This window comes from Melospiza georgiana, chromosome 5, assembly GCF_028018845.1.
Source record: "Melospiza georgiana isolate bMelGeo1 chromosome 5, bMelGeo1.pri, whole genome shotgun sequence".
Lineage (NCBI taxonomy): Eukaryota > Metazoa > Chordata > Aves > Passeriformes > Passerellidae > Melospiza > Melospiza georgiana.
Window position 1 is genome coordinate 59,870,181 of NC_080434.1, and position 23,612 is coordinate 59,893,792.

General features: G+C 37.9%; 1 protein-coding gene across 2 annotated transcripts in view; it reads left to right on the forward strand.

Moving 5' to 3' along the window:
* Nucleotides 1–10,932: 10,932 nt before the first annotated feature.
* The window catches only part of CC2D2A (coiled-coil and C2 domain containing 2A), a 53,353-nt gene continuing 40,673 nt past the window's right edge, over nucleotides 10,933–23,612 (forward strand). For both annotated transcript variants that reach the window (XM_058024527.1, XM_058024528.1), the window contains exons 1-8: nucleotides 10,933–11,008; nucleotides 16,446–16,534; nucleotides 17,043–17,144; nucleotides 18,942–19,043; nucleotides 19,865–20,041; nucleotides 20,210–20,357; nucleotides 21,523–21,659; nucleotides 22,617–22,748. In XM_058024527.1, the coding sequence (XP_057880510.1) occupies nucleotides 10,960–11,008; nucleotides 16,446–16,534; nucleotides 17,043–17,144; nucleotides 18,942–19,043; nucleotides 19,865–20,041; nucleotides 20,210–20,357; nucleotides 21,523–21,659; nucleotides 22,617–22,748 (936 nt within the window). In that variant the 5' untranslated portion in view covers nucleotides 10,933–10,959. The remainder of the gene's footprint in view (nucleotides 11,009–16,445; nucleotides 16,535–17,042; nucleotides 17,145–18,941; nucleotides 19,044–19,864; nucleotides 20,042–20,209; nucleotides 20,358–21,522; nucleotides 21,660–22,616; nucleotides 22,749–23,612) is intronic.

The window sequence follows — 23,612 nt, forward strand, 5'->3', positions numbered from 1 at the left end:
AGCAGATGGCAAATGACATTCTAACTGGAGGCGCCAGCAAAGGATTTTATTCATCTGTGTGGGGGAAAACAAAGTTGAAATGGAAAAAAAAAAAACCCTGGGAGTTCATTCTTGTTTTGATTGGAGCCAAACCTGAGTTCATAAGGATGTTTCTAGAATCTAGGATGGATTTTTTAACAAACAGCAGGGATATCAAAATGAACTGTAATTAACATAAGACTGCATCACTCCAGGACTGACTCTTCCCTAAATTACATTTATAATACTATTTAAACAAATTTAAGATACTGTACATTGGATTTTATATAAAATGTATTAATTTGCAATTTAGAATGGCTATTTTGTATATTACATTAAAGTAAAATTGAACAATTCACTGCAATCTTGGTCATTTTAAGACAGGCAATACACTAGAAACAGATTGGAGAGGAATAAAATAAGGATGACAGTTTCAGGATGCCACTGCACAGGTCACAAGAACAGTCCCATCTGATATTTGCACCAACAAATAGCACTCATAGGTAACCAGCCTCACAGTAAGTACAGGAAGATTTGTACTAGCTGAGGACTACTCAACAGCAGTCATAAAAGTCTAGAACAAAGCTATCAACATATGAAGAAATTGAAAGCTGAAAGATCTGGAAATTTAGAGATAGTCAGTATTCAGTGGGTATTTTCAGTGTAATTCCAAGTGTCTTTGCTATTCCTTAAATGCTATCTATTATCTTTATGAGAAATGTGGAAAAAAACTTTAAACTTTTTGCTGAAGATAATTGTGGATGCCCAAAAATGACAGGTCAGTAATCACTAATCAGAGTAAATGATATGAAATTAAGTGAGTCACACCATTAAAGCAGAAGTTATGTTTCAACATGGCCAAATGCAATGAAATAAATTAAGGTCACACAAAGGATGAAAACCGCATTCAGCAAATCAATGAACTTGGAAAAGGTACACGGGACCTCATGGATTATCAGCTAAATAGAAGTTATAAAAGTAGGCTGTCGCTACCACCCTTTGGATGTATGATAAATGGAATTAAAAGTAGAGATGAATAGTGGTTACATAGGAAGAAATTACTTCTGTCAGTGTCTCAAAAACTTGAAAGTTGAAAAAAAAAGTTTATACTTCTATTCATGGTGCTTACACAAGACATGCAACAAGGTCAATTTACTTTTCTTGTCAATGAGGTTGAGAGGTGATTTAATCACCACCTGCACCCATCTGGAGATAAAATATCTGGTAGCACCTGGCACTTCCCTCTATCAGATAGGAGCACAGCAAGGTCCATTGGTGAGAAACCATATCAATGCTCACTGGAAATGAGCAATCCATTCTACCAGTGGCAGCAACAATCATTGTAAAAATACCTAGGAACATCACGAGTTCTCCAGCATTCAACACCAGTCAAGACTGGCAATCTTTCATTGGGTTGTTTTACTTTCCAACAATTTACAATCTTTTATTCATCCCAGATTTACAGAGACCTGCGATTTCTAACAGTTATTCAGATCATATTAAATGTTAGTGGTCTGTGTTGCACAACTCTTGAACCCACTTTAGTTATGACCAAGGCAGACAGAAATTTCTAGGTTGTTTCTGTGTATTTGATGGATTAAGAAAGTTACAACAGATTAAGAAAGTTACAAGCAGACAAAATGACACAAAGATGCTGCTGAGGCTGCAGAACCAGCAGGAGGGTTATGTATGGAACATCAGCCTGTGCACTCTGTACCCTTGCCCTCACTTCTCCCACATCAGCATTCATGGCTGTGAGTGCAGGACTGCTGCTTTATGCAGTGAACAGGTGCAAAGCCTGACCACAAATCAAACTGGCAATGCTTGTACAACCATTATTTTATTTGACAGTGAGAGATGTCTGATAGAAGACAATAGTAGATTCTTTTTCTAACTAGACACCTAATTTATTAGTGTCACACAAGGGCTGCTTTCTGTGAAAAATATGGAAAATAACACTTGGAGATTCAGTTTATCACCCTGCTGTACAATCATTTATACATCTGCAAATTAAGGACAATATGAGTGCAAAATGCAGTCCAATCATAATTTACAATTATGATTGATGGTGATGTCTCACAGCCATCATTGCCTATCTGAGGCACAAAGACCATCAGCATTGCCCAGTGCTGCCTGCACTGAATCCCACAGGACAAAATAAGGATCAGATCCAGCCCATGACTTCCAGGAAGCATAATTCAATAGATGCAGGACTGGATCCAGAATATATTTATCATGCAGAAAAAGCAACTAAAATTAGTTTTTAATTAGATTATTATCTTATAAAATATGGAAATAGGTTTATGACATTCGAATCAGTATAAAGTTTACGTTAGGAGTAACATATTAGTTTTACTAGAGTTAGAAAATCTGATAAGCCCAGCCTTAAGGAAAGAGTATGACGGATTTTCTCCAGACTCCACAGGAATGTATTGTAGTTATAACACATCTGGAAATTTTCAGACAAAACTAATTTTTCTCAATTAAACAGAGATAATATACAGCTTCGTAGTGAAATATTGCTGGTTGCAATCCTAACTATAAGCAAAGTGCTCCCATGTAAAAATCTGTAAAAACAAATCCAATATAAAAGAGGTATTTCAACCACACCCATGCTGAAAATGACACCATGGGAATAAATAAACCAAGAGTTACTGCTTTCCTTTTCTTAGCAATTTTACATTTATGTTTGTACAATTATAGAAAAGTAACGGTAATTTCCCAAAGTTTTCCCATGTGGATTCTACACTTTTTTGAACAGTTTAATATTTTGGCATGAAGAGTTAAAAATAAGTCATTCTCTTGGATTATTTCTATAGATTTTGGCAAGAAGAATACTTCTACTACACATATGGACGCCATATGTATACAAGTACCATGTGTCCCTGCCCTCATTAAGGGTCTCAAGACATTATCCTAAACTAAATCATTGCTATTGCTTGTATATTATTTGAAAATATATCAATTTTGATGACATGATATTGCATTTGGGTATTTATCTGTCTAAATTTGAATTTATATGAAAAATATCTTGGGCTGATGTCTTCCCACAATTCACACCAATACACTGGGAGGTCTGCCTGGTTTCAAAACACTGTAGGAGCAAAAGAGCAAAATTTCTTCATGGTCAAATTTGAAATTAATCAATGATTTCTACACAATATATTGGTCATTCTACACATGCCCTAATGACATATAAAATTAGGCATCCAGACCAAATTAGTCATCTAGTCTCTGCCTGCAGTCCACAGAGAGAAAAGAGAAATAAGTGTCACCAGGAGGAACTGCTAGGAGGAAGCATGTCTTTACTGCAGTACCAACTCTTGGCCTTCGTGATCAAGGCTGCAAGAACTTGTATGATACAAACCTCAAACCACCAGGAAACCATCAAACAAAATTAAGAACAACATTATTCCTGAGATTCTTAGGTAAAAGTATATATATATATTTACTTGGGATATGTGTATGTAAAGATAAATAAGTAAAAATAAAGTTATTTGAAACAAAACAGCTCTCCACAGTCCTCTACTCTTTCAGATTTCTTTATACTTGGTGGACTGATGTTAAGGAAGAAATTAGTCACATGTTCCACTGCTGAATATTTTTAGCCTAGATAATTATTTAAACATTTCTCTAGATTTTCAAATTTTTACAAGTATGTCACGTAGAATAAATACTTTCACTTTTTTTACTACTGGTATTCCTGTTCATATGGTCAGGCTGTTGTACAATTTCTTCAGGAGCAATAGATCCTCAACATTTTACAATGCTGAGACAATAGAGAGGAAATAATTACTAATGGACATCAGTGCTGAGAACATTATCTACATTCTTCAAATCTCTTTAAATCTACCTAATACCATTTAGGTACTATTATGAGAAGCAAAAATATACAAATCTGGAAGCAATTTATTTCATTTTCTACCAAGTATGTTACATCAGTTGTTGCAGTTCATTTAATACTCTACCTTCCACAGCTCACTGACTAGGTTCTGTTCATACACCAAGATATTTACTGAATAAATCAGTTTCCAGTGATTGGTTTATTTATTGATTTATTTACCCATTGGCAGGGAATTCATATTCAGAATAATTGTACTAATGCTGTACTAAGCAGTTTGGTCAGCAGGAACTTCAGTTGTATGTGGAAATGGGGCTTGCTTTGGAAATGTCATTCAGTAGCTGAGGAGTCACACCCAAGAAATAATAATGAAAGTACACAGGAAAAAATAGAGTTGAGAAAGAAAAACACCACTATCTTTACCAATGAGTAATGCTTTCAAGAAGCAAATTAGTCCTTTCAGTATAAACTATCTAGAATTCAGCTCAGAGAGCATTTAGAGATCATAAACATTTTTCTGTAACTCCTTAGGTCAACACTCCCAACTGAGATTATATCATCATTTCTGAATTTCAGAGGCATAATTCTTCCTCACATACACAGGAAGAAATTTCAAAATACTGTCACAAAATCCTTGGTTACTGATATCTGGTTTTGTCCTAGTTGTATACATCAGATCAATTCATCAAAGTTGCTACCTAAGGGAAAAGAAAAATTAATTAGACATATTATACATGCATCATTTAATAGCAAATATTCACAAAGAGAAAGGTGTCTTGGATTATTTGGCTCATATTCCTCAATTTTGAGTATAATTTTGGTATAATTTTGGAAGCTACCTGTTGAAAGAGGTGTAAGGAGATTTTTCCTCCATGCACATTGTTCTTGCAGCAGCAAGTATTAGTGTAAAATTTCTCTTACCTGAATTTAATTTCTAAAAGTTGAAAGAATATTGTGGGGGTTAAATTATTTGTTTGCTCTCCTGTTACCAGTGCAAAGAAATAGGTGGGGTAAATCTCTGTTTGGATGATCCTGTATTAGAGACTTTCATTAAGAAAGAAGGAATCAGGAGGTACCCCTGTCTTCACATCACCTGCATCTAAGCTACTAACTTAGGGTAGCCTTTGGCTTTGAGATGGCAACAGTTCAATAAGATGTCTGCTCTTCAAGAACAATCTACTAAGTGGAAAAATTGGCTGAATATAATTTGGCAATTTATATGTCTCAAAATTAGAAAGAAGATGTGGATTGATGAGAAGTACCCTGATAATGAGGGAAGTGTCCTCTTGGCAGATCTTCATAAAGTATTGCTCAGGTTCCTCCTGGGACAACTTCAACTGAAGTAACCTGGCTGGTCCCCAGAGAGTTTTGCAATATATTAAGATAGGCTAGCCTTCCTCTCATGCCTCCAAATTCAATACACACAAGTATATATATAAAAAAAGATATTTTTAAGGATACTTAAGGGAATCCTGGAGTGATTCTACTTACACCAAAGTAAAAAATAATAAATTTGTTTCTTTTCAGCTTTAAAGAACCTGTCTTAAATCCTAAATAAAATAAAAAATATAAGGGAGAATTTGTAAAATTATCTCTGTGGTAGAATAACCTTGTTTATGGCATCTTATCAAAGGGACAAAAATACTGACTTCTTGAAAAATACAAATGAACTATGGTTCTCAGAGGGCTCTTAAGTAATATTTTTGTAAGAAGAAGGTGGGATTTTTTAGAAATTAGTGAACTGCATGAAGGAAATGTACCAGCAGTGATTTTTCTTTCACTACTTTCAATGAAGTCTTATCTCTAGGCTCAGAAGAAAGTGAAAAGGACTTAAAACTTCTGAGCTGAACAACAATCCCTTTGATCATCTGAAAACTTTCCTACCACTGATGTTGATTTCCCTTCCATGCATCACTTGCCTTCATGCACATTTTGTCAGACATTCTGATGTGTGAACACATACCTCCAAACCGCATGTGACAAATTACAAAAAATGTTAAATTACAAAAAATGTTATTTGAGATTGTCAGAGTAAGGTGTGATCAGTTTAAAAATAATGAGGATGAGCAGAGTTTGTTCTTTCTTGTTTGTAACCTCCCTGAAACTGGGATCACTGTGGGGTTGCACACAATACCTAAATTCCTACTCTAAGAACACAGCAACATGCACTCATTCTCTAAATGCTGTATGTGGCTGGTAACATTTGCTGTTTCCTTCTGTTGATTCGACAAATTTTGACTTTGATTCTAGGCAGGAAATAAGAGGTGTCTATGGCAAAGCAAACCTTACATTGTCCTCAAAGCCAGAGAAATTACTCCATTGCTCACTGTCCCCTGCTGAGTTTTGAAATGTTTTTACTCTGAACTGAGGGCCTATGATGCCACTGCCTGCTCTGGGCCACCCTGCACCGTGGGCACCCCAAGCTGCAAGGTACTCTGCCTGTTCTAAAAGCCAGCCTTGACCATCATTGACAAAACAGCAATAAATGTCCCAGCGTGCCAGTGTCACACCGAACAGCTCACACCACCACCACCTCAGGTGCAGCACTCAGTGTGATCAATGGCATTGGGCTGGCCATTCTTCATAAAGCTGACCAAGATAAATGACTTGCTCTCCACCCCAGGAAACACATGTGGTTCAGATTGTGGATGTCTCCTGTGAGCAGAGTCATTGCACTGACATGTGTTTTTAAGCAGCTTTCCATCCTGGTAAGCAAAGGACTGACTACTCCTTTAGGGTCTCATAGTAATGTCCCTTACATAAATGCTCTTCATATTTGTCCATATTTTAAACTGTTTGTACAACTGTTTCTGATACTGGAGTATATTGTTGGGACACAGACTTATTAGCAAAACAAGATCTTGAACCTGAGTTCTTGCCAAAATTTTGTATGGAGTTTCACCCACTGAATCATTTCCACAGTCCCACATGCAGTGATTCTTAGCAGATAAAAGAGATGTGTGCTGTGCATGTTACCCTAAGAAACCTGTCCCCCTATTACATATCTTTCCCTTTCCTGAAAGCTTTTGCCATATAAGATGTTTCTAGCTATGAAAACTCCTCTTTTTACAAATAAAAATGCATACCCCAAATCTCTTTTAACTGCTATGTTTACTCTTCCCATGGTTTCCTTCTTAGTACAGTATTCAGAAAGGAGAAGCAATTTATCCAACTCTTTTCATGTGATTCCAACTACTAAAACTTTGCAGTAATAGACCTTCAGATGTTACAGGCACTGTTTACATACAGACAATTATAAATAGGTCTAGTACCTCCATTTAGTATTCTCAATTTTGTTTACTCTGATCATACTAGAGATATAAATACACATGCTAACACAAGAAATTATTTTGTTAATAATTCAGTGCAGCAGAAAATACTCCCCTCCAGACTTGACAGGAAAGTTAAAAATCCCTTTGTAGCTACAAAAATTAGGGATGTATATAAGACAATTCACATTTCTACAAACCATCTCACAGTGCTGATATTTCTGCCATTCCTAGTATCAACATAACCTGGTTGTCAGTATTTAACAAGCAGATAAATAATCTCTCCTCTGTTTCTCCAACAGGGGCTTCAAGAGTGTGATTCCCTTTAAGCAGGCTCTACAACAACTATCACAGACTTCATATCCTTTTTTTTTTTCTGCTACAGAAATATGAAAGTATATTGATAACTCTAGGAAGTTATGATTTGCCTTCTTACTCTGAGCATTTACTAATACATTTTTTAATCCTGGGGTGGCAAAAAGCCTGTTAGCCAATAACAGCTTCTGAGAGATTATATCTTTTTTAACTCTGCTATGTTTCCCGTAATTTGTCCCCCAAATGACAAGCTAAGAAGTTTGCTGAGGCTGATGCTGATTTGTAAAGGTCCCCTGTAAAGAATAATGCAGTTTTGCTTCCTTGATGCTTCTCCAGTAGTTACTCTTAGTACTTCAATGCATTGGAACACAGAGAGCACCAGGAAAACAACTGGCTACTAACCATCTGCTTCAAGGATTTATCCTTTCATGAAGTTTCCAGGGATTTTTTTCAGAGTGAAATTAAAGGTTTCTAAACTAATCTAAAAAAATATTTACTTTCTGGAATGTTGTCATGTAGTCTGAATGAGAGGTTTAACACCTCTCTTTAGTCAACAGAGTGAACCAGTCTCTTCCATAAATGATTGGTATTCAGGAATCACTGCTCTGGTTCACACAAATCCCAAGAAGGTCTCTGCTGCTCTTGCACTCACTTTAGAAGCAGTACACAGAAATTGAGTCAGACAATTTAACAAAGTTAGATACTCAAAGTTAAGATGAGTGTATTTATTATATTTCAGCCTGAAATTACCATCCTTGACCCTGTAAAAATATACTGTGGATATTTGTTTTTTAAAATAACTGCAGTAACTGAAAAGGTCTGCTGGAGCTGCATCCTCTCCATATTTTATTTATGATTTCCCTTTTACCTTAGATGAAATTGTCTACAAAAAGAAGTTTTCCAAAGTGTTTTAGTAGTTTAAGCAGGAAATCTGACTCTTTCTCTTTAAAAGCACAGCTGGGGGGCTGCTTTTAGGGGGAGTGTGGTGTTTGGTTCTTGTGTGTGATCCAAGAGCTGCTCTGCAAGAAAACCCAGGTAAGAAGCAAACATTTTCCTTAAGTTCTGTTTCAGTGCATTTAGTGTACTTTCATGAATGAGACAGATTTAAGTAGCACAAAGTCCTCAAAATCATTTTCTAGGTACGTTTGATGCAATATTTCTTTTAAAGAGCGGTGTGAGAAATTTCCCTGTGTTTTTGTTGTTAGTTTTCAGTGCTTGGAAATCACCTCTGAGCTAGTGGAGAGCTTTATAGCTCTTGCATCCAGTTGTTTATTACATTTTAAAGTGTCTGTTATAGTACTTAACTTCAAGAAATGCTACCAAATTGTTAAAGAAAGCTGCCATAAAGCACTTCTTCAATGTTGTCAGTGTTCTACATTTACATGTGCCTTTAGGAAAGACTGTTTAAATTTGATACAGAAAGCTTGATATGAAAAAGAGATTTATGTGCCAAGTGATAAAAAGGCTGCTGCTCCTTGCAGTGCTGTACTTTTTGTGCTGTGAAGAGGGGATTTAATGAGCCTTGCCAGCAGCAAGGAAATGTGGCCATTTTTAGGTGCATAACCCTTAGCCTGGTGAGAGACACTGAGGGAAGTGGTGCTGAGGCAAACGCACAGGTGGTTTGGGAGGGAGATACATTTGTCTAGGAAAGCCACTTGCTCAGGGTGAGTTCAGCTGCCTGTGCTGGTTGAGACATATCAAGAAATCTGATCATACTTGGGGCCAGTAGTTGATAAAGCTAAGCCTCAGGCAGGAGATAGATTCTCCTTTTTCATTTGGTACTTCCTAAGAGATAAGGAGGGATATGAAGATCACTCTGCATCTTCTAGGCTGGGCTGGAAGAGATTTTTGGAACAAGTATGCATGAGCCTGTACACACCTGGTACAAAGCAGTGACAAGGAAATCACAGGTGACCTGTGTCAGCCGCAGTTAGCCCTCTTGCCAAAGAAGATTTAGCCAGGCCCCACATTTCACTGCCACAAGTTGTTTCATGGGGATTTTAAAATCCAGGATAAACAATGCTGTTGTGATTTACTTCATCTGTGAGCACAGCACATCAGCCCTTGGGTTTGGCACAAGTGCAGCTAGGCTGGCACAAACTTTGTGCCAGGAACAAGTTACAGCCACGGCTGCTTTTCCCTCTGGGAAAGGCAAAGCAGGACGGGAACTTGCAGGAAGAGTAGCAACAAATTGAGTTGTGTAGATATAAATGTAAAACTTTCCCCAGTGCTTGTAAACAAATACAGCCACTTTCTAGTGGAAACAAAACCGAAGTAATTTGGGGGATAGAAGTGATTTCAGCCCAAGGCTGAAAGCAGGGGGAAAGGGAACGCATCCATGTGATCTGAATATTGCAGTGGGCTTTATGGATCAAAGATGGGTTGTTTATGTAAAAAAAAAAAAAAAACAAAACACGAGTGTTCATACAGCAGGTACTGGCCCACATTATTCACTATTATATGGAATAACTGAATGCATACATATATTTTTAATCATTCCTTTATGAAAAAAATCAAGGTTTTTTACACATACTAAGCCTGTATATGTTACATCGTGTAATTTAAGTGTTTGGGGGGGGGGGGAAATGACAGGTGGAACATCTCTCATGATCATTATGCACATATTGAAGCATATCTGAGTAATTCCTGTGTTGCTTGTGACAGCCAGGTATCAGCCACTGCCCAGGAGAACTGCAGTGAAAAATCCCCAGGATAATCATGGAGGTTAGTGTCCAGTTCTTGGAGACAAATATGTTTTATGATCATTTTTCACTGAGAATAATAGGAATCTTTCACATATATAGCTGTGAAAAGTGAAATAAGTAAGGCAAGACTCTCTTTTAAGTTCTTCTCACCTGTCAGTACCATTCTAGTTCTTTCAGATCTGCACAATTAATTTCTGTGCAAATACACAGCAACTCTTAAGTACCAGTGCTGGAAGCAGGCACCCTCGATGTGTTTTGGATTTTTGGCTTTTTAAAATTCTATTTCATTTTGATCCATACTCAAAGTATGAATGCGGGTTAAAAGCGCGGATTAAATTATGTTCAAATTATTGTTGAATATATTTAGCCTTGCGTAGGTCACAAAACCACGAAGTTATTCCGTTTGCTCACCTGCAGAGCAGTTTTTGAGGTGATTATGTTTAAACAGTAAAATGTCAGGAGGGGAAAGGAATGCCCAAACCCCAATGGTATGAGGAGATTAACTGTAAAGATAAGGCAGATGTCTATAAGTGTATATATAAGATATATTGGTGTGAAGCCAGCGCGGACGGCTGTCCTCCGTCCGTCCCTCACACCGTCCGTCTGTCCGTCTGTCCCGGCCGGGTCCCCGCCGCGCGCTCCCGGCCCCGCGCACGCGCAGCCCCGCGCAGGCGCGCTGGCTCTGCCCCGGGCCGGGCCGGGTGCCGCTCCGGGTCCCGCTCCGGGCCGCGCCGCCGCCATCGCCTTTCCCTCCCCGCTGCCGCCTAGCGCTGCGGGTCCCGGCGGGCTGCGGGCGGAGCGCAGCGGCACCATGTCGGCAGCACGGCCCAGCGCCGCCGCCGAGGCAGAGGCAGTGCGCGGTGAGTGACTCCCAGCGGCGGGCGCGGCTCCGGCGGGCTCTGGTGCCAGTCCCGGCGCTGTTCTGCGGGACCCGGCCCCGCTCCGGGGCTCCCCGCGGGCACAACGGCAGCGCTGCTGCGGGAGGAGCGTGCGGCGCTCCCGGGCTGCTCCTCGCTCCTCCTGTGTGCTCCCTGCTGGCATCCGAGGGGTGGGCGGGGGTCTGTGTTTGTCACACCGGGTCAGCTCCGGCTTCGAGCGGGCAGGCAGCGCTGCACTCGAACGACCTCCTCCTATTGCGGTTAAATGTGGTTAGATTATGAAAAGCCCTTCGTTTTTCAGATATATTTATGTACACGTGCAGTATTTATGTAACTGGACGTGAACGGGCCAGTCAGCCTTGTCTCCATACCTGGGGAGGTGATGGAGCAGATCATTCCAGAGGTCATCACTTAGCGTGTAGAATAAAGTCATCAGGAGTAGTCGGCATGGCTCTGCCATGGGGAGAACAATCTGACAGCTGCCTGTCACGGCATGGCCGGATGGATCAGTGAGGGGACAGCAATGGGTGTTGTCTGTCTGGACTTCACAAGGGTTTTGCGCTGTCTCCCATGATATCCATGCAGGTAAGCTCAGGAAATGTGGGTTAGGTGAGTGGACAGTGAGGTGGATCAGGAGCTGGCTGAATGGCAGAGCTCAGAGGGCTGTGGGCAGCAGAGGAGTCCATGGCATTCCCTAGGAATCAATAGTGAGTCCAGTCTCACTCAATTTGTTTGTCAGCAACCTGGACAATGGGATAGAATGTGCCCTCAGCAGGTTTCCTGGTGGTACAGACTGGGGAGTGGCTCAGGTATGCATTTATGCTATGCCTGAGGGCTGTGCTGCCATTCAGTGGGACCTCGATGGGCTGGAGTTGGGCAGAAGGAAACTCAGTGAGGTTCAACAAGGGCAAGTGTGGGGTCCTGCACTCGGGGAGGAATGACCCCAAGTACCAGCACAGGCTGGGGACTGACCTGCTAAAGAGCAGCTCTGCTGAAAAGGATCTGGAGTCTTGGTGGATGACAAACTGTCCATGAGCCAGCAGTGCTCTTGTGCCAGGAGGGCCGGTGGTATCCTGGGGTGCCTCAGGAATAGGTGGCCCGCAGGTCCAGAGGGGGGATCTTCTCCCTCTGCTTGACCATAGTGAGGCCACTGCTGGAGTGCCATGTCCAGCTGTGGGCTCCTCAGGACTAAGAAAGACATGGAGCTACTGGAGAGGGTCTGGTGGAGGGCTGTGAAGATGCTGAGGGGTCTGGCCTGTTTCTCCTGTGAAAAGAGAGTGTGGGAGCTGTGCCTGTTTAGTCTGGAGAGGGCTGAGAAGGGATCTCATTAATGCAGGGGCCTAGAGAAGGGTGCCAGGCTTTTCAGTGGTGCCTGGCAACAGGACATGGAGCCATGGTCATAAACTGAAAAGTTTCACTTCAGCATGAGAAGGAATTTTTTACATAGAGGGTGGCTGAACGCTGGAAAATGCTGCCTAGGGAGGTTGTGGAGTCTCCCACTCTGGAGATACTCAAAACCCACCAGGACACATTCCTGTGTAAGCTGCTCTAGGTGACTGCCTTGCCATGGGGGTTGGACTGGATGATCTCCAAAGGTGCCTTCCAACCCTATTGGTACTGTAAACCTCATAATTTGTGCTTGAAGTGTTTCTCATGGGTATGAAGATGTATAGATTTATTGGCATGCTATTTTAATGTCACACATTAAATACTCCTACAATGTAATGGAGTGAGGTGGTGGTGGGAAACTGGTAGAACTGGATGTCTAATCTTTCTGCATGGGTTTATGGTTTACCTAAATAGAATGCATAAAAGATCTAATTAAGAGCAGAATATTAAAAAATCAGTAGAACAAAAATCTAATGAAGTATAAACATACTTGGTTTTCATCAGCATCAAGTTTTACCAAAATAAAATGTACGTACCATCCTTAAGCACATTTTAACAAAATATGGCACAGTCAAATTTTTAAAGACAATTTACAATTTAATTTACCTAATTCACAGTTTAGGGATGTTTCCAGCTCTTCAGTGTCTGCATACATTTCTTCTGTAAGTTTTCTGAGTCTCACTGTACCAGCTTGTGCTAGGAAGTGCTATGCTGTTGCCAGACAGAGTCCAAACAATTTTCAGAGTTGATTGCACGGAGAAATTAAGGCACCCTCTAGTGATTTTTTTTTTTTATAACTAGATAACCTCTAGTTATTTTTTTTTTACAGAAGCTTATTTTCCAATAATAAACAGAATAGCTCAGCAGTACTCTTCAGAAGAAAACTAGTCGCTAGTTTCCATATGTGATAAATGTTTTCTTTTCCTAAGTATTGTGCTCTGTTACTTTTGCTTCCAAAATACCTTTAATTTTGCAAACTTCATATCATCAAGTGAAAAGTACAATATGAGATATTCTGGGTAGAATTCTGTAGCATTGGTTTACTTAATTGCAGTATAAATTATCCATCTATTTGGTCGGGTTTTTTGAAGTTGCATTTTGAGAAAGGCTACACCTTGAGCTGAAGCCTTCATGTATCTATTCAAAATTTAATTCACTTCCCCTCACTTCTCCAGGATTCAGTTTCACAGATTTATAAATAATTTAAATTTCCATGTTCTATATATTATGGTTTTGAATATGCTGACAACTGCTGTTAGCTATTGTGTTGCCCAGTTATCAAGTAAGAGTAGATTTGAGTTTCTCACTCCTTTGTTAGAGTGATACTTTATGTATTAATTTCTGATTATCATTTTCTTGCCAAATGATAACTAACTATTTAAAAAATAATAATAATTTCCCTGTGCAGTTTTCCAGGTGCCATTGAAAAGTTCTGCATTGTCTGTTTGCCCCACTATTTGCTTTTGCTTTTATTTTAATGCCTGTGATAATATATCACCTCTATTCTGGGGCCTTTTTAGTTTGTCATAGTTGTCACCATATTATGTTAAATCTGTGGTGGTAAAAATATACACACCCCCAGACTGCTTTTTTCAGGGAAAGGGAACTGTATTTTAAGACAAGTGGGAAGTAGATAATTTTTCTGGAATCATCAATTTGTCACATCCCTCAAATAGGTGGTTTATTTTCTTCTAGCATGGAATGATTATCATTCTTGGCAAGCTTTTCTTGAAACATGTCCATCAGCTACTTCTTCACCTAATATTCAGCATAATTTCTATACTAGTCTTTCAAACATTCAGTCAGTCTCTACTATTTTTTAATGCAATCTGTTTGCAGAAATTCAGTATTTTACTCTAATCCAATTATATGTGTGCTTAATGCCTTTATATCTTTCTTAAATGGAATGACATGGCTATATGTCAGTCCCCTAGTCAGACTAGTAAATAAGGGCTTCAAAAGAAGAATTGCTTTAAATAAAAAGCCTGTGTCTGGTAGTTATTGCCTTGTGAAACCAGCACAACTGCAGTGTTGCTGTGAATTTTTCTTCATTGTTGGGTTCATGTCTTACTGTGCATTTATGCAGTTGTATCCATGAAAAATACAGCAGTTTTCCTAGGATCTGTGCTGGAAGTTACCATTCCCTGTTTTCATTCAGGTAACTGATGCTTGGTCACAGCATTAACATCTGTCTTGTGCCTGGTTGCTGCATCCTTTGAGATCCTTGCAGAAATTCTGAGTCAGTGTCAGTGCAGAGAGCTTTGAAGCCACACTGAGATCCAGAGGCTCTGGTCCCCTCTGAGTGCAGGTGAAATCAAGGGAAAGCACTGCATGACATTTTCAGGTTCTCAGGTTTAATTTCAGTTTGACTATCCAGCAAACTTGTTAGTTCTGCCTGACATAAAATCCAAAGCCACTGTAGGATAATTACACTTCCAATGTAAAACATGGTGTGGATATTGTTAAGCCTTCTGATGGTGATCCTGCAAAGTAATGTGTTCCTGGATATCAGTTTTACTTTCTTCACTTCAAAGATGTATTTTGAAGTTGAGCACAACTTAGTTGGCTGTAGAGCCCATTCACATAAGCAGAGCAAAAGTGTTTGTCCAGAGAAATAAAGTAACAAAACCTTTTTTTTTTAATGTGGCCATTTTTTCAAAAAGCTACAGTATCTCACAGTATTTGATGCAACTACCAAAGCCTTAAAATGGTTTTCATTATATATAGAAAAGATAATGACCCTGTTGTCTCAAGGAGCAGATGAATTAATAAAGAATTCTGCATACAGAGCATAAGCTCTGATGCTCTATGAGTGCCTAAAGTAGCAGCAGATTTTTTTCTGCCCTAATTTGTATGTTTACACTGTTGACCTAGCTTGTCTGGAAATGTTTACAGACATTTGTAAAGGATTTCAGATCATCTAATCTCTTGCTTTCTAGTGTGCATTTATCAGAATGGAATTGAATGACAGATTTGCTGCAATGAAATAGAATATGTTTTTGCATGCTAACTGAACAGAATAAAATAGTAGCAAAAATTCACAAGAGGAAAATCTAAAGGTAACTCTAGACCAGCTTCTTCCTTGAAATATTTTTTTCTAAGTCTTGATACCTGGGTTTGTGTCCCCACGACAGTTTGGTGTGGTTTTTTTGTTGATTGAGTTTCTTTGAGGGTTGGGGTTTATCTATTTGTTTGGTTTTGTTTTTTAACTTAAAAGTTGCACTAGTGAAGGTTCCATAACTGTTTAAGGGACTCAGTTCCAGTGTTAGAATAAAAAGTTAAATTTTTTTCCAGTGTGTACCCACCTTTCAAACTGCAATTAAAGTTCATCATTTCCATCTCCAGCAGACAGAGCCTTTTTTCTGTGTGTCATAATCTTTCATGAGCCTGAAATTTCAAAAATTGCTAGAGATTTTTCTCAATTCCAAAAACTTTTCAAAGGCCATCTGTGAGAAAATGTGACTTTCTGAGAATTCTTGCTTGTGTTTTCTGTACACAAGTAAACACTATTGCACCATTCAAATCATTAATAAATCTTTTAAAGGTGTTAGATTGAGGCAGATGCTGAAAATTCTTGCAAAATAAGTGATTAGCACTTGCACCTTGTTCATTCTTTTGAAAGTTTCCAAATGCAATGGATGTTTCTTTTCTAGAAATACAAGCAATAAATTGTATAATTTAGAAATATTAGGATTCTCCCAAATCTCTTGATGATTCTGAGTAGAATCAGTAGTGATGAGGTTTATCTTAATGTATTTTTCTTTTCTAAATGTTGGTGGACTAAAAGTGTGCTTAAGTATTTCTTACAGTGGTTCAAAGTATATAATGAAGGATAGATGTGTTGTAGTTTAAAGGCATTTAAATTGTAAGGACTGGATTCCAAAAAAAAATGTTTCATTCATTCATATTTTCTCATGCAAGTTCTTTCTCCTGGAACATGGAATTCTGGTATAAATGGTTTTATTTTCCATACATTTATTTCAGAAAATACTTAATTTAAACATATTTCCATTTTTTTTTTTTGTTTCAGAGTTGCCACCTGTTCCTTCTACATCAAGGACAAGCTCTGCAGAACTTTCAGTTAGGCAGCGAATGAGAGAGAAACTAAAAGCAGCAAGGGTAAGAATCCTTCAGAAGTCCTGTTTGATTGACCTCAGTCCTATAAGGAACACCCACTTCATTTTGCTTGCTTTGTGCTATGTGGATTTGAGTTGGGATAGCTGCTTTTTTATTTCTGAAGCTGAAAGAGTACTCAGTTCATCAGTACAGTTAAATTCTGTATTGCTATTTTCTTTTCTAAAGTTAATATTTAATTTGTTGATAGTAACATAAAAGGTGTCATTGTTTTGTAATTCAGATGATACAGTCATTACAAGTCCCTTCTGTGTTCTTTGCCAAAAAAATTCTTACACTATTTCGAATGCAATGGATTTCTTTGTGTGTTTGCTGTACAATTTAATAAGGTGTATTAATAAATGGATCTGGAAAACCACTTAAGCTGATTTTATAATTATAGATTCTGTCCCTAACACAAATATTAGTGTTGAGTTCCTAGGAATCATTGTAGCTTTGATCTATTTCTGTTTCTATTACAGCTAAACATTTTTTTTTTCATTTGTTTGCTTAGACAAAAGCTGAAATTACTTTATCACAAGAAGACCCCAGCTCACAACCAAGGCGCTTAAAAGGCACCAGAGAAAGGAAACCAGGAGTTGGAGTGGATAAAAGGGTAAAATGTGCATTCTGTCTTGCTGTTCTTATCATAAGAAAGGGAGTGTGAAACATGAAAGAAATCAAAGTCTGCACACTCTTGAAGATCAATTTCATTTAGCAGAATTATGCTGCTGTTTGAATTAGTAACCAGAAAGGAACCATTCTGATTATTGTTTTAATTATATATATTTAATGGTAATAAATTGCTTACATTGCAGTATGGATATCATGTGAAACTTGTGTCATTTAGAGGTTCTTGACTTCTGTTGCTTAAGATCCCTTGAAGTATTTAAAATTTACTCTAACAGGATCTTTATATTATTAAGGCTCCCACTGTAATAGAGCTTTAAATAAATTTGAACAATGCAATTGCTAAATGCCAGGTATTAACTTTGTCGTTGTATTTTATTGCATTTCCTTGTTACCATTTTATATTGAGGTTTTTTTGTATAAGCATGTTCTTTGTCAAAAAATGAATTTTTTATTAAGAAAAAAAAATAGAGGCTCTGCCTGTGCAGAACTGGCACTCATATTCTTCAGAATTCACAAAAAGAATTGCCTGTAGAAAATGTGTTCCAAAGAATGTGTTACTCCCAGGAAATAACAGCATATAGCAGTAATACCTTGATATGGAATTCCAAACAATATGATTTAGCCTGGCTAAGTCACCTGTCTAGGGACGAATTGCCATGTTGTGTGTTGTGGGAAGATTCTTGGCAATGTTATATTATAATAAGTAATTGTTTACAGCTTTTATTAAGTAATACTGTTTTAATATATTTGTATTAGGAAAATACAGAAGTGATATACTTATTAGAGTTGTTTATTAATTTTATATCAAGTATATGTGAAACCTTCTACATGTTGGTTTTCTTTCTTGTACTTATTTATGCACAAGGTATTGTTTTGTTGTTAAACAAGTGGCCATCAGATTGACAGAGTCTGAAATTTTCTTTTTGCAATTATTATTTTGAAATATGGATGTAATAGAGGTAAACTTAAGAATTGTCTTCCTTTAATCTAACCATTAGGCCACAAAGAAGAAGAACCGATAAAATGGAAGAACAGATAGAATGGTAGATGTGTTTTTGTTGGTTAAGCCTAATGAAAATTTAACTTTGAAGCAGTTAAATGAAGTTGCTGAAGCAACCTCAGAACCAATGACCTTTACAGTGATCTTGACTGGGAGTGGATAAACATGATACCTCTTTTCAAGGAAAGGCAGGGCTGTGTCACCCATGAGGTTAGAGAGTAGCCTAGCAATAATGTTTGACAGAATAAACTAAATAATCAAGTGTGTATTTCAGCCACCAAGCAATGAACACCACATTTACAAACAATACCAAAGAGGGTTTTCCTGATTGCAGCAGGGCTTGTCTGAGAGGAGCCCTGGCTGCCCTGGCTGCAGCCCCTGCCTGCAGCACCCCTGGCCCTGCTGCCCTGCTGGGGCTGTCTGCCCAGGGCAGCCACTGCTGCCTCCCTGCTGTCCCTCGGGACGTCAGCCTGTGATTGCTTGTGTTCAGGAGTGCAGGAACAGTGATCCCAGCAGCAGTGCAGACAGCTACTGTCATTTAAGCAATGAACCTTTTCTTCATACTCTGCAGTCTGTTTCTGGACCCAAAGGAATTAGCTAACAGTTAGATGTACCCTTGTAAAATAAATATGCAATCCCTTTGTTACCACAGTGGTGATGTTTTCTTTTGTTATTTTTTTTTTTGTAAAAATCCAATATCTAATAACTGTAGTCAGTTGTTTGCATTTTTTTATGATTCACTAAATGTATGCTAAAACTTATGTATATGTTTTTATGCAGTCTGGCAATGATAAATTCAGGGAGATGCCAGAGGGTGACTCGCACTTACCATCAAAAGTAAAGTTTCGTGATTCTGTAAAAAAGCTTAAGCAAAAGTCAACAGTAAGTACCAATTCCTCCATTTCAATAATGAATATTAATTTAATTTAACCTTTATATGGCTTCATGATTCTGTTTGAAGAAGGAGACAGAATTCAGTCTTAAGCAGTGGCGAAGATTTTATTTCATTTAAAAATTCATAAGCAGTATATGCCAGCAATTGAAGTATATAAAAGGAACCTTCATCAAATACAAGAATGGCTTTGGGACATTTGATTAAAAAACCCAAAAGCTCTCGTAAATCCATCTGGACACTACTGGAGTTTACAGGAAAAATGCGTCTTCTGTTTAAATCCTTTTTATTGAATGCCACCAGTTGGCAGTTAAAGCATTTTACATCCTAGTATATTGATATTTATTAGCCACAAAGTACTAATGTTAATTCTTTTCTTAGAGGATTCATCCTAAAGCTAAAGGGTCCTGGATCCTTCAGAGGCAAAAGGCCATTAGAAATTTCTCTTGATATCATTTACCTGGGTACCTGCAATATGGCCAGAACTTAAACTTTGGCGTTCTGATTCACAAATTATTTAGATTTAAAACAATAAGAATGTTAAAATTAGACCAGGTAACTTTTTAAACAAAACTTTGCAAGAAATATTGAATTAATATATAGAAATAGAGAAAGTTTCATGAATCATTTACAATTTCAGTTAGCTTCAGCATTTGAGTGAGTTCTGTGTGAGATAAAATAATAATAATTATCTTGTAACAAATGTTTATACATGCTGCTGTTTCATGTTATTAATGGGCAGATTTATTCAATTTATTAACTTGCCCTAATTTTCTTAAGAATACCATAATAAATTATCTTCTTTTTTTAGTTACAGAATGATTTTCCTTCTGAGGAAGAAGCATATAATTTCTTTACCTTCAATTTTGATGCTGTAGCAGAGAAATTGAAAACTGGAGCCATGAAAAAGAATGGATTAAGTGAAGAAGAAGAGGTAGAAGAGGAATGTGACGAAACTCATGAAGACGAACAAGAGGAGGACGAAATGGTGAGAACTATAGGATTAATGTTAAAATTAATAAAAGTCTGAATAAAAATATTATTTGTCTATATAAAATAGCATCTTTGGTTTCCTTAAAAATTCTCAAAGTGTACTTTCTCAAGAAACTTTCTTAAGAAACAGACAAACTAACAGAAGTTTGCACTTGACCAATAGGATGAAGACGTACGCCTAGTGAAAGATGATTTATTCATAGGGCAGACAGATGAAGACCTTGTAGTAGTGAAACCTGTTGATTGTGAAAGCTACACTGAGCAACTGAAAAGGGAAAAAGAATTTCTCTTCATTCCCAGCATGTTAGCAGGTATGAAGATTGTGCTTATCCATCTGGTTCCTGGATTTTTGCATGGCATGGCACCCTCTGATCTGCTGAGTAAATCTTGTGCTGACTATCTGGCAGCAGAGAGAGATGTTTCATTGCAGCTCTCTGACACTGTTCATCCAGTCGGGTGTGAGAGTGTCTGGCAGATGGATCAGCTGGGAGCATGCACACCTCAGCAGATCAGCACCTGCTGCACTGGCAGGTGTGCTCAGGGCACCTCAGTTGCTTGGGGGTAATTTCCTCACTGCTGTCTGTAGGAAATGCAAAGTGCTAGCCTCTCTTCTGCTGCTATTTATTGTATGCAGCATTGATCATATCTCTGCCTTTTTTGCTTTATTCCCACAGAACTTCAAAGTCCTAAAAAATTGTGTTATAGTATCACTTGCTATTTGATATTTGAACTGAAAGAAATAGAAGCAAGTCTCCCAGTATGTACTGGAATGGTACCAATGCAGCTTGCAGTGCAATGTCATAATATTTGACACTGTGTGCCTCTGTTTTTTCGTGTCTTGTAAATTAGTTCTGACTACTTCTTGTGTGATCCACTGTGTTCTGATTTAGGGGAGAACTTTTGTTGTAACCCTCAGCACAATCCTTCCCTGTTTTGAGATTGCTTCTTCAAAAATACTGAATCCATACACACAGTGAAACAGCCTTGCAGGCAGGTCTTCAAATTCCACCTGCTGTTATTTGGCTGAAATAACTCTTTTAGGCATGTTTTGTATTCTGTATGAGACTGTCTTCAGCGAACTATTTATTAACTGAAGGTCTGATTAGTCTGAAAGTTTCATTTTCCATTGGAAAGACTTAGAAATGCTTCTCTAGTCAGTTGGTGCTCCAGGATTTTTACACTGTTCTGCAAGCAGCCATTAACACTTATTGCCACTAAGTAACTTGGAAGTAATTTTTGGTAAGGAAATTTTTAGTTATTGGTTTATTGGAATTGTGATGCTTTGTGGTACTAGTATAAGATATCTATCTTGATTAAGATAAGGACCTGTTATAATTCTATATTTCTTTTTTACCTTTGCAATAAAATACTTCTGATAGCATACTTAATACACAATGCCAATCATTTTAAGAATTAACAAACTAAAACTACAGTTACAAGACATTTTACATGATTTTCTTCTTAATGTCTCATTAGTGCCTGCTTCTGAGAAGATGCCTAGAAATATGCAGCCCAGGTACCTTGAGGATGAAGGTCTTTACACTGGAGAAAGGCCCTTTGTAACACAGTCTAATCAAAATATTTTAGAAAACAGAATACTCAGACAGGACCAAGTAAGTCACTGCTACCTTTTTAGTTGTAACTTTTATCAGTATTTTATTTATCTTTATAAGTATCTTATTTTTGTTATAGTTAAGTAAGTGGATGGTCTTGCTAATATAGGGCTTTCATCTCCAAAATGTTCAGCAGCATCAGATATTGGGAAATAGATATTTTTGTAGGAGCCTATTTTTAGTGTAACACCACTGTCAGAACATCAGACTGGGTCTTACAAAACTGATGTCTTTTCTAAAATTTTTTAATGGGGAGTTTGAATCCAGTTAGTTTTCTGCTTGGCTTCATGGTGTTCCCACATCAACATTTGGCTCAATGGTCAGGTATTGAAAATAATAATAAATATAAATACAAGGTATATAGAACAGGTATGAAGCTAACAGGGTAGGGCAGCATTCTTGGACAGCTGCACTGGTTTAAGCTGTATTTGAATCCAGGTAATGAGAGCAGAGGGATAAATTAGGACAATGCTGAACATGCAGGGCCATGGATAGCAATTGCTTGTTAAATACTTACCTGGTTGGCTTTCATAGATGCTGTTTAAGTAGTTTTGGACTAGAAGATTTGAGAGGTGCTTTGGTAAATCATCTGAGCTGCCATTGAGCTCTTGTGTAAAACAAGACTTAAGATTCTTTCCATTTTAGTGATTTAAGAAAATAACATTTAAATAAGTGACATGTTGATTTTTTTTTTCTTTCAAATCTATAACACTGAATGTTGAAGGAAAAGTAAATCAGTATAATCAAAGTTCGAGCAACATCTTGGTCTTTTAATTTCAAGACTTACCTCTAGTATATTTTAAGATTTCATTTTGGTTTATTAGGAAAGTTTTGGTTATTTCAGTCACAAATAATCCATAGTCACCTTTTATTCTGTATTTTTTACAATAATTATGATTTTGCAAGTAATTCCTTTATAAAGTAAGAAACAATATATAATTTTCTTTTCCTTTGTAGGGGAAAGAATGGTTTGGTGATGATGGCAAAATCTTAGCATTGCCTAATCCAATTAAACAGTCTTGTACTAGGCCTCCAATATTCTCACTTGAAGAAGGCCTTGCACCAGAACTTGAAACAGTCTATAGGAAGGTAAGCATATTTCATATATGAGATTCCCGAGACTCGGTGTCCCAGTTCTTCTGCACCAGAAACGCGGTGACATGAAGGGTTTTGTGCTAAGAACCATGACTATTGATTGGTTTTTGTGATTTCATATATGTTCTTTAAATCAGTTCTACTTTATTAAGTATATATATCTGGTTTTTCCTTTAAAAATGCATACAAATGGATGAAGAGTTTAGGTAGTGCTGGTTGAAGCAGTAAAGTGTCAGCTCCTGACAAACCCCTTAAAATCTGTGAGCTGCTGAGATCATTGTGAGGCTCCCTTGGATATTCTCATGCCAAAGTAGAGTAGTTCTATATTAGTATATATGTAGAGTTTGCTCATGTAGACAGTGACTGATTTTGAGTTATGTAGCATCAATTTAGATATTTTGGGGAGGTTGTGGAGTTTTTTCTTTGTTGTTTTTCATGTTTGTTTTCTTTTGTTTGCAGGGGTTTTTGTGGTTGTTTTTTTTTTTCCAGTCACAGCATACCTACCCTGGCAAACAGCAGTTTCAATATGCAATTGGTACAAGTCAAAATAAGTTTCAGTTAAAACCATTCAGCAATCTTGAAGCAAGCTTTACTTGTTCTGCTTGCTAGAACTCTGTTTCCCTTTGGAAAAGCTGACTTTTAAGACTTTAAAATAGAGTGCTCATTTGGGACACATAAGTGTTTCTGACTGCTGTTGTTGATAGAGATTTAAATGTGGCTCTTCAGGTGATGCTGGTGATAAATATGCAACCCACAGGGTTGCATATCCAGTAGCACAGATCTGTGCAGGGTGCTTCTGCAGGCAGGAGAAATTTCCTGTTTAGATCATGTAAAGATAGGCCAAGGGAGCTCATGGTT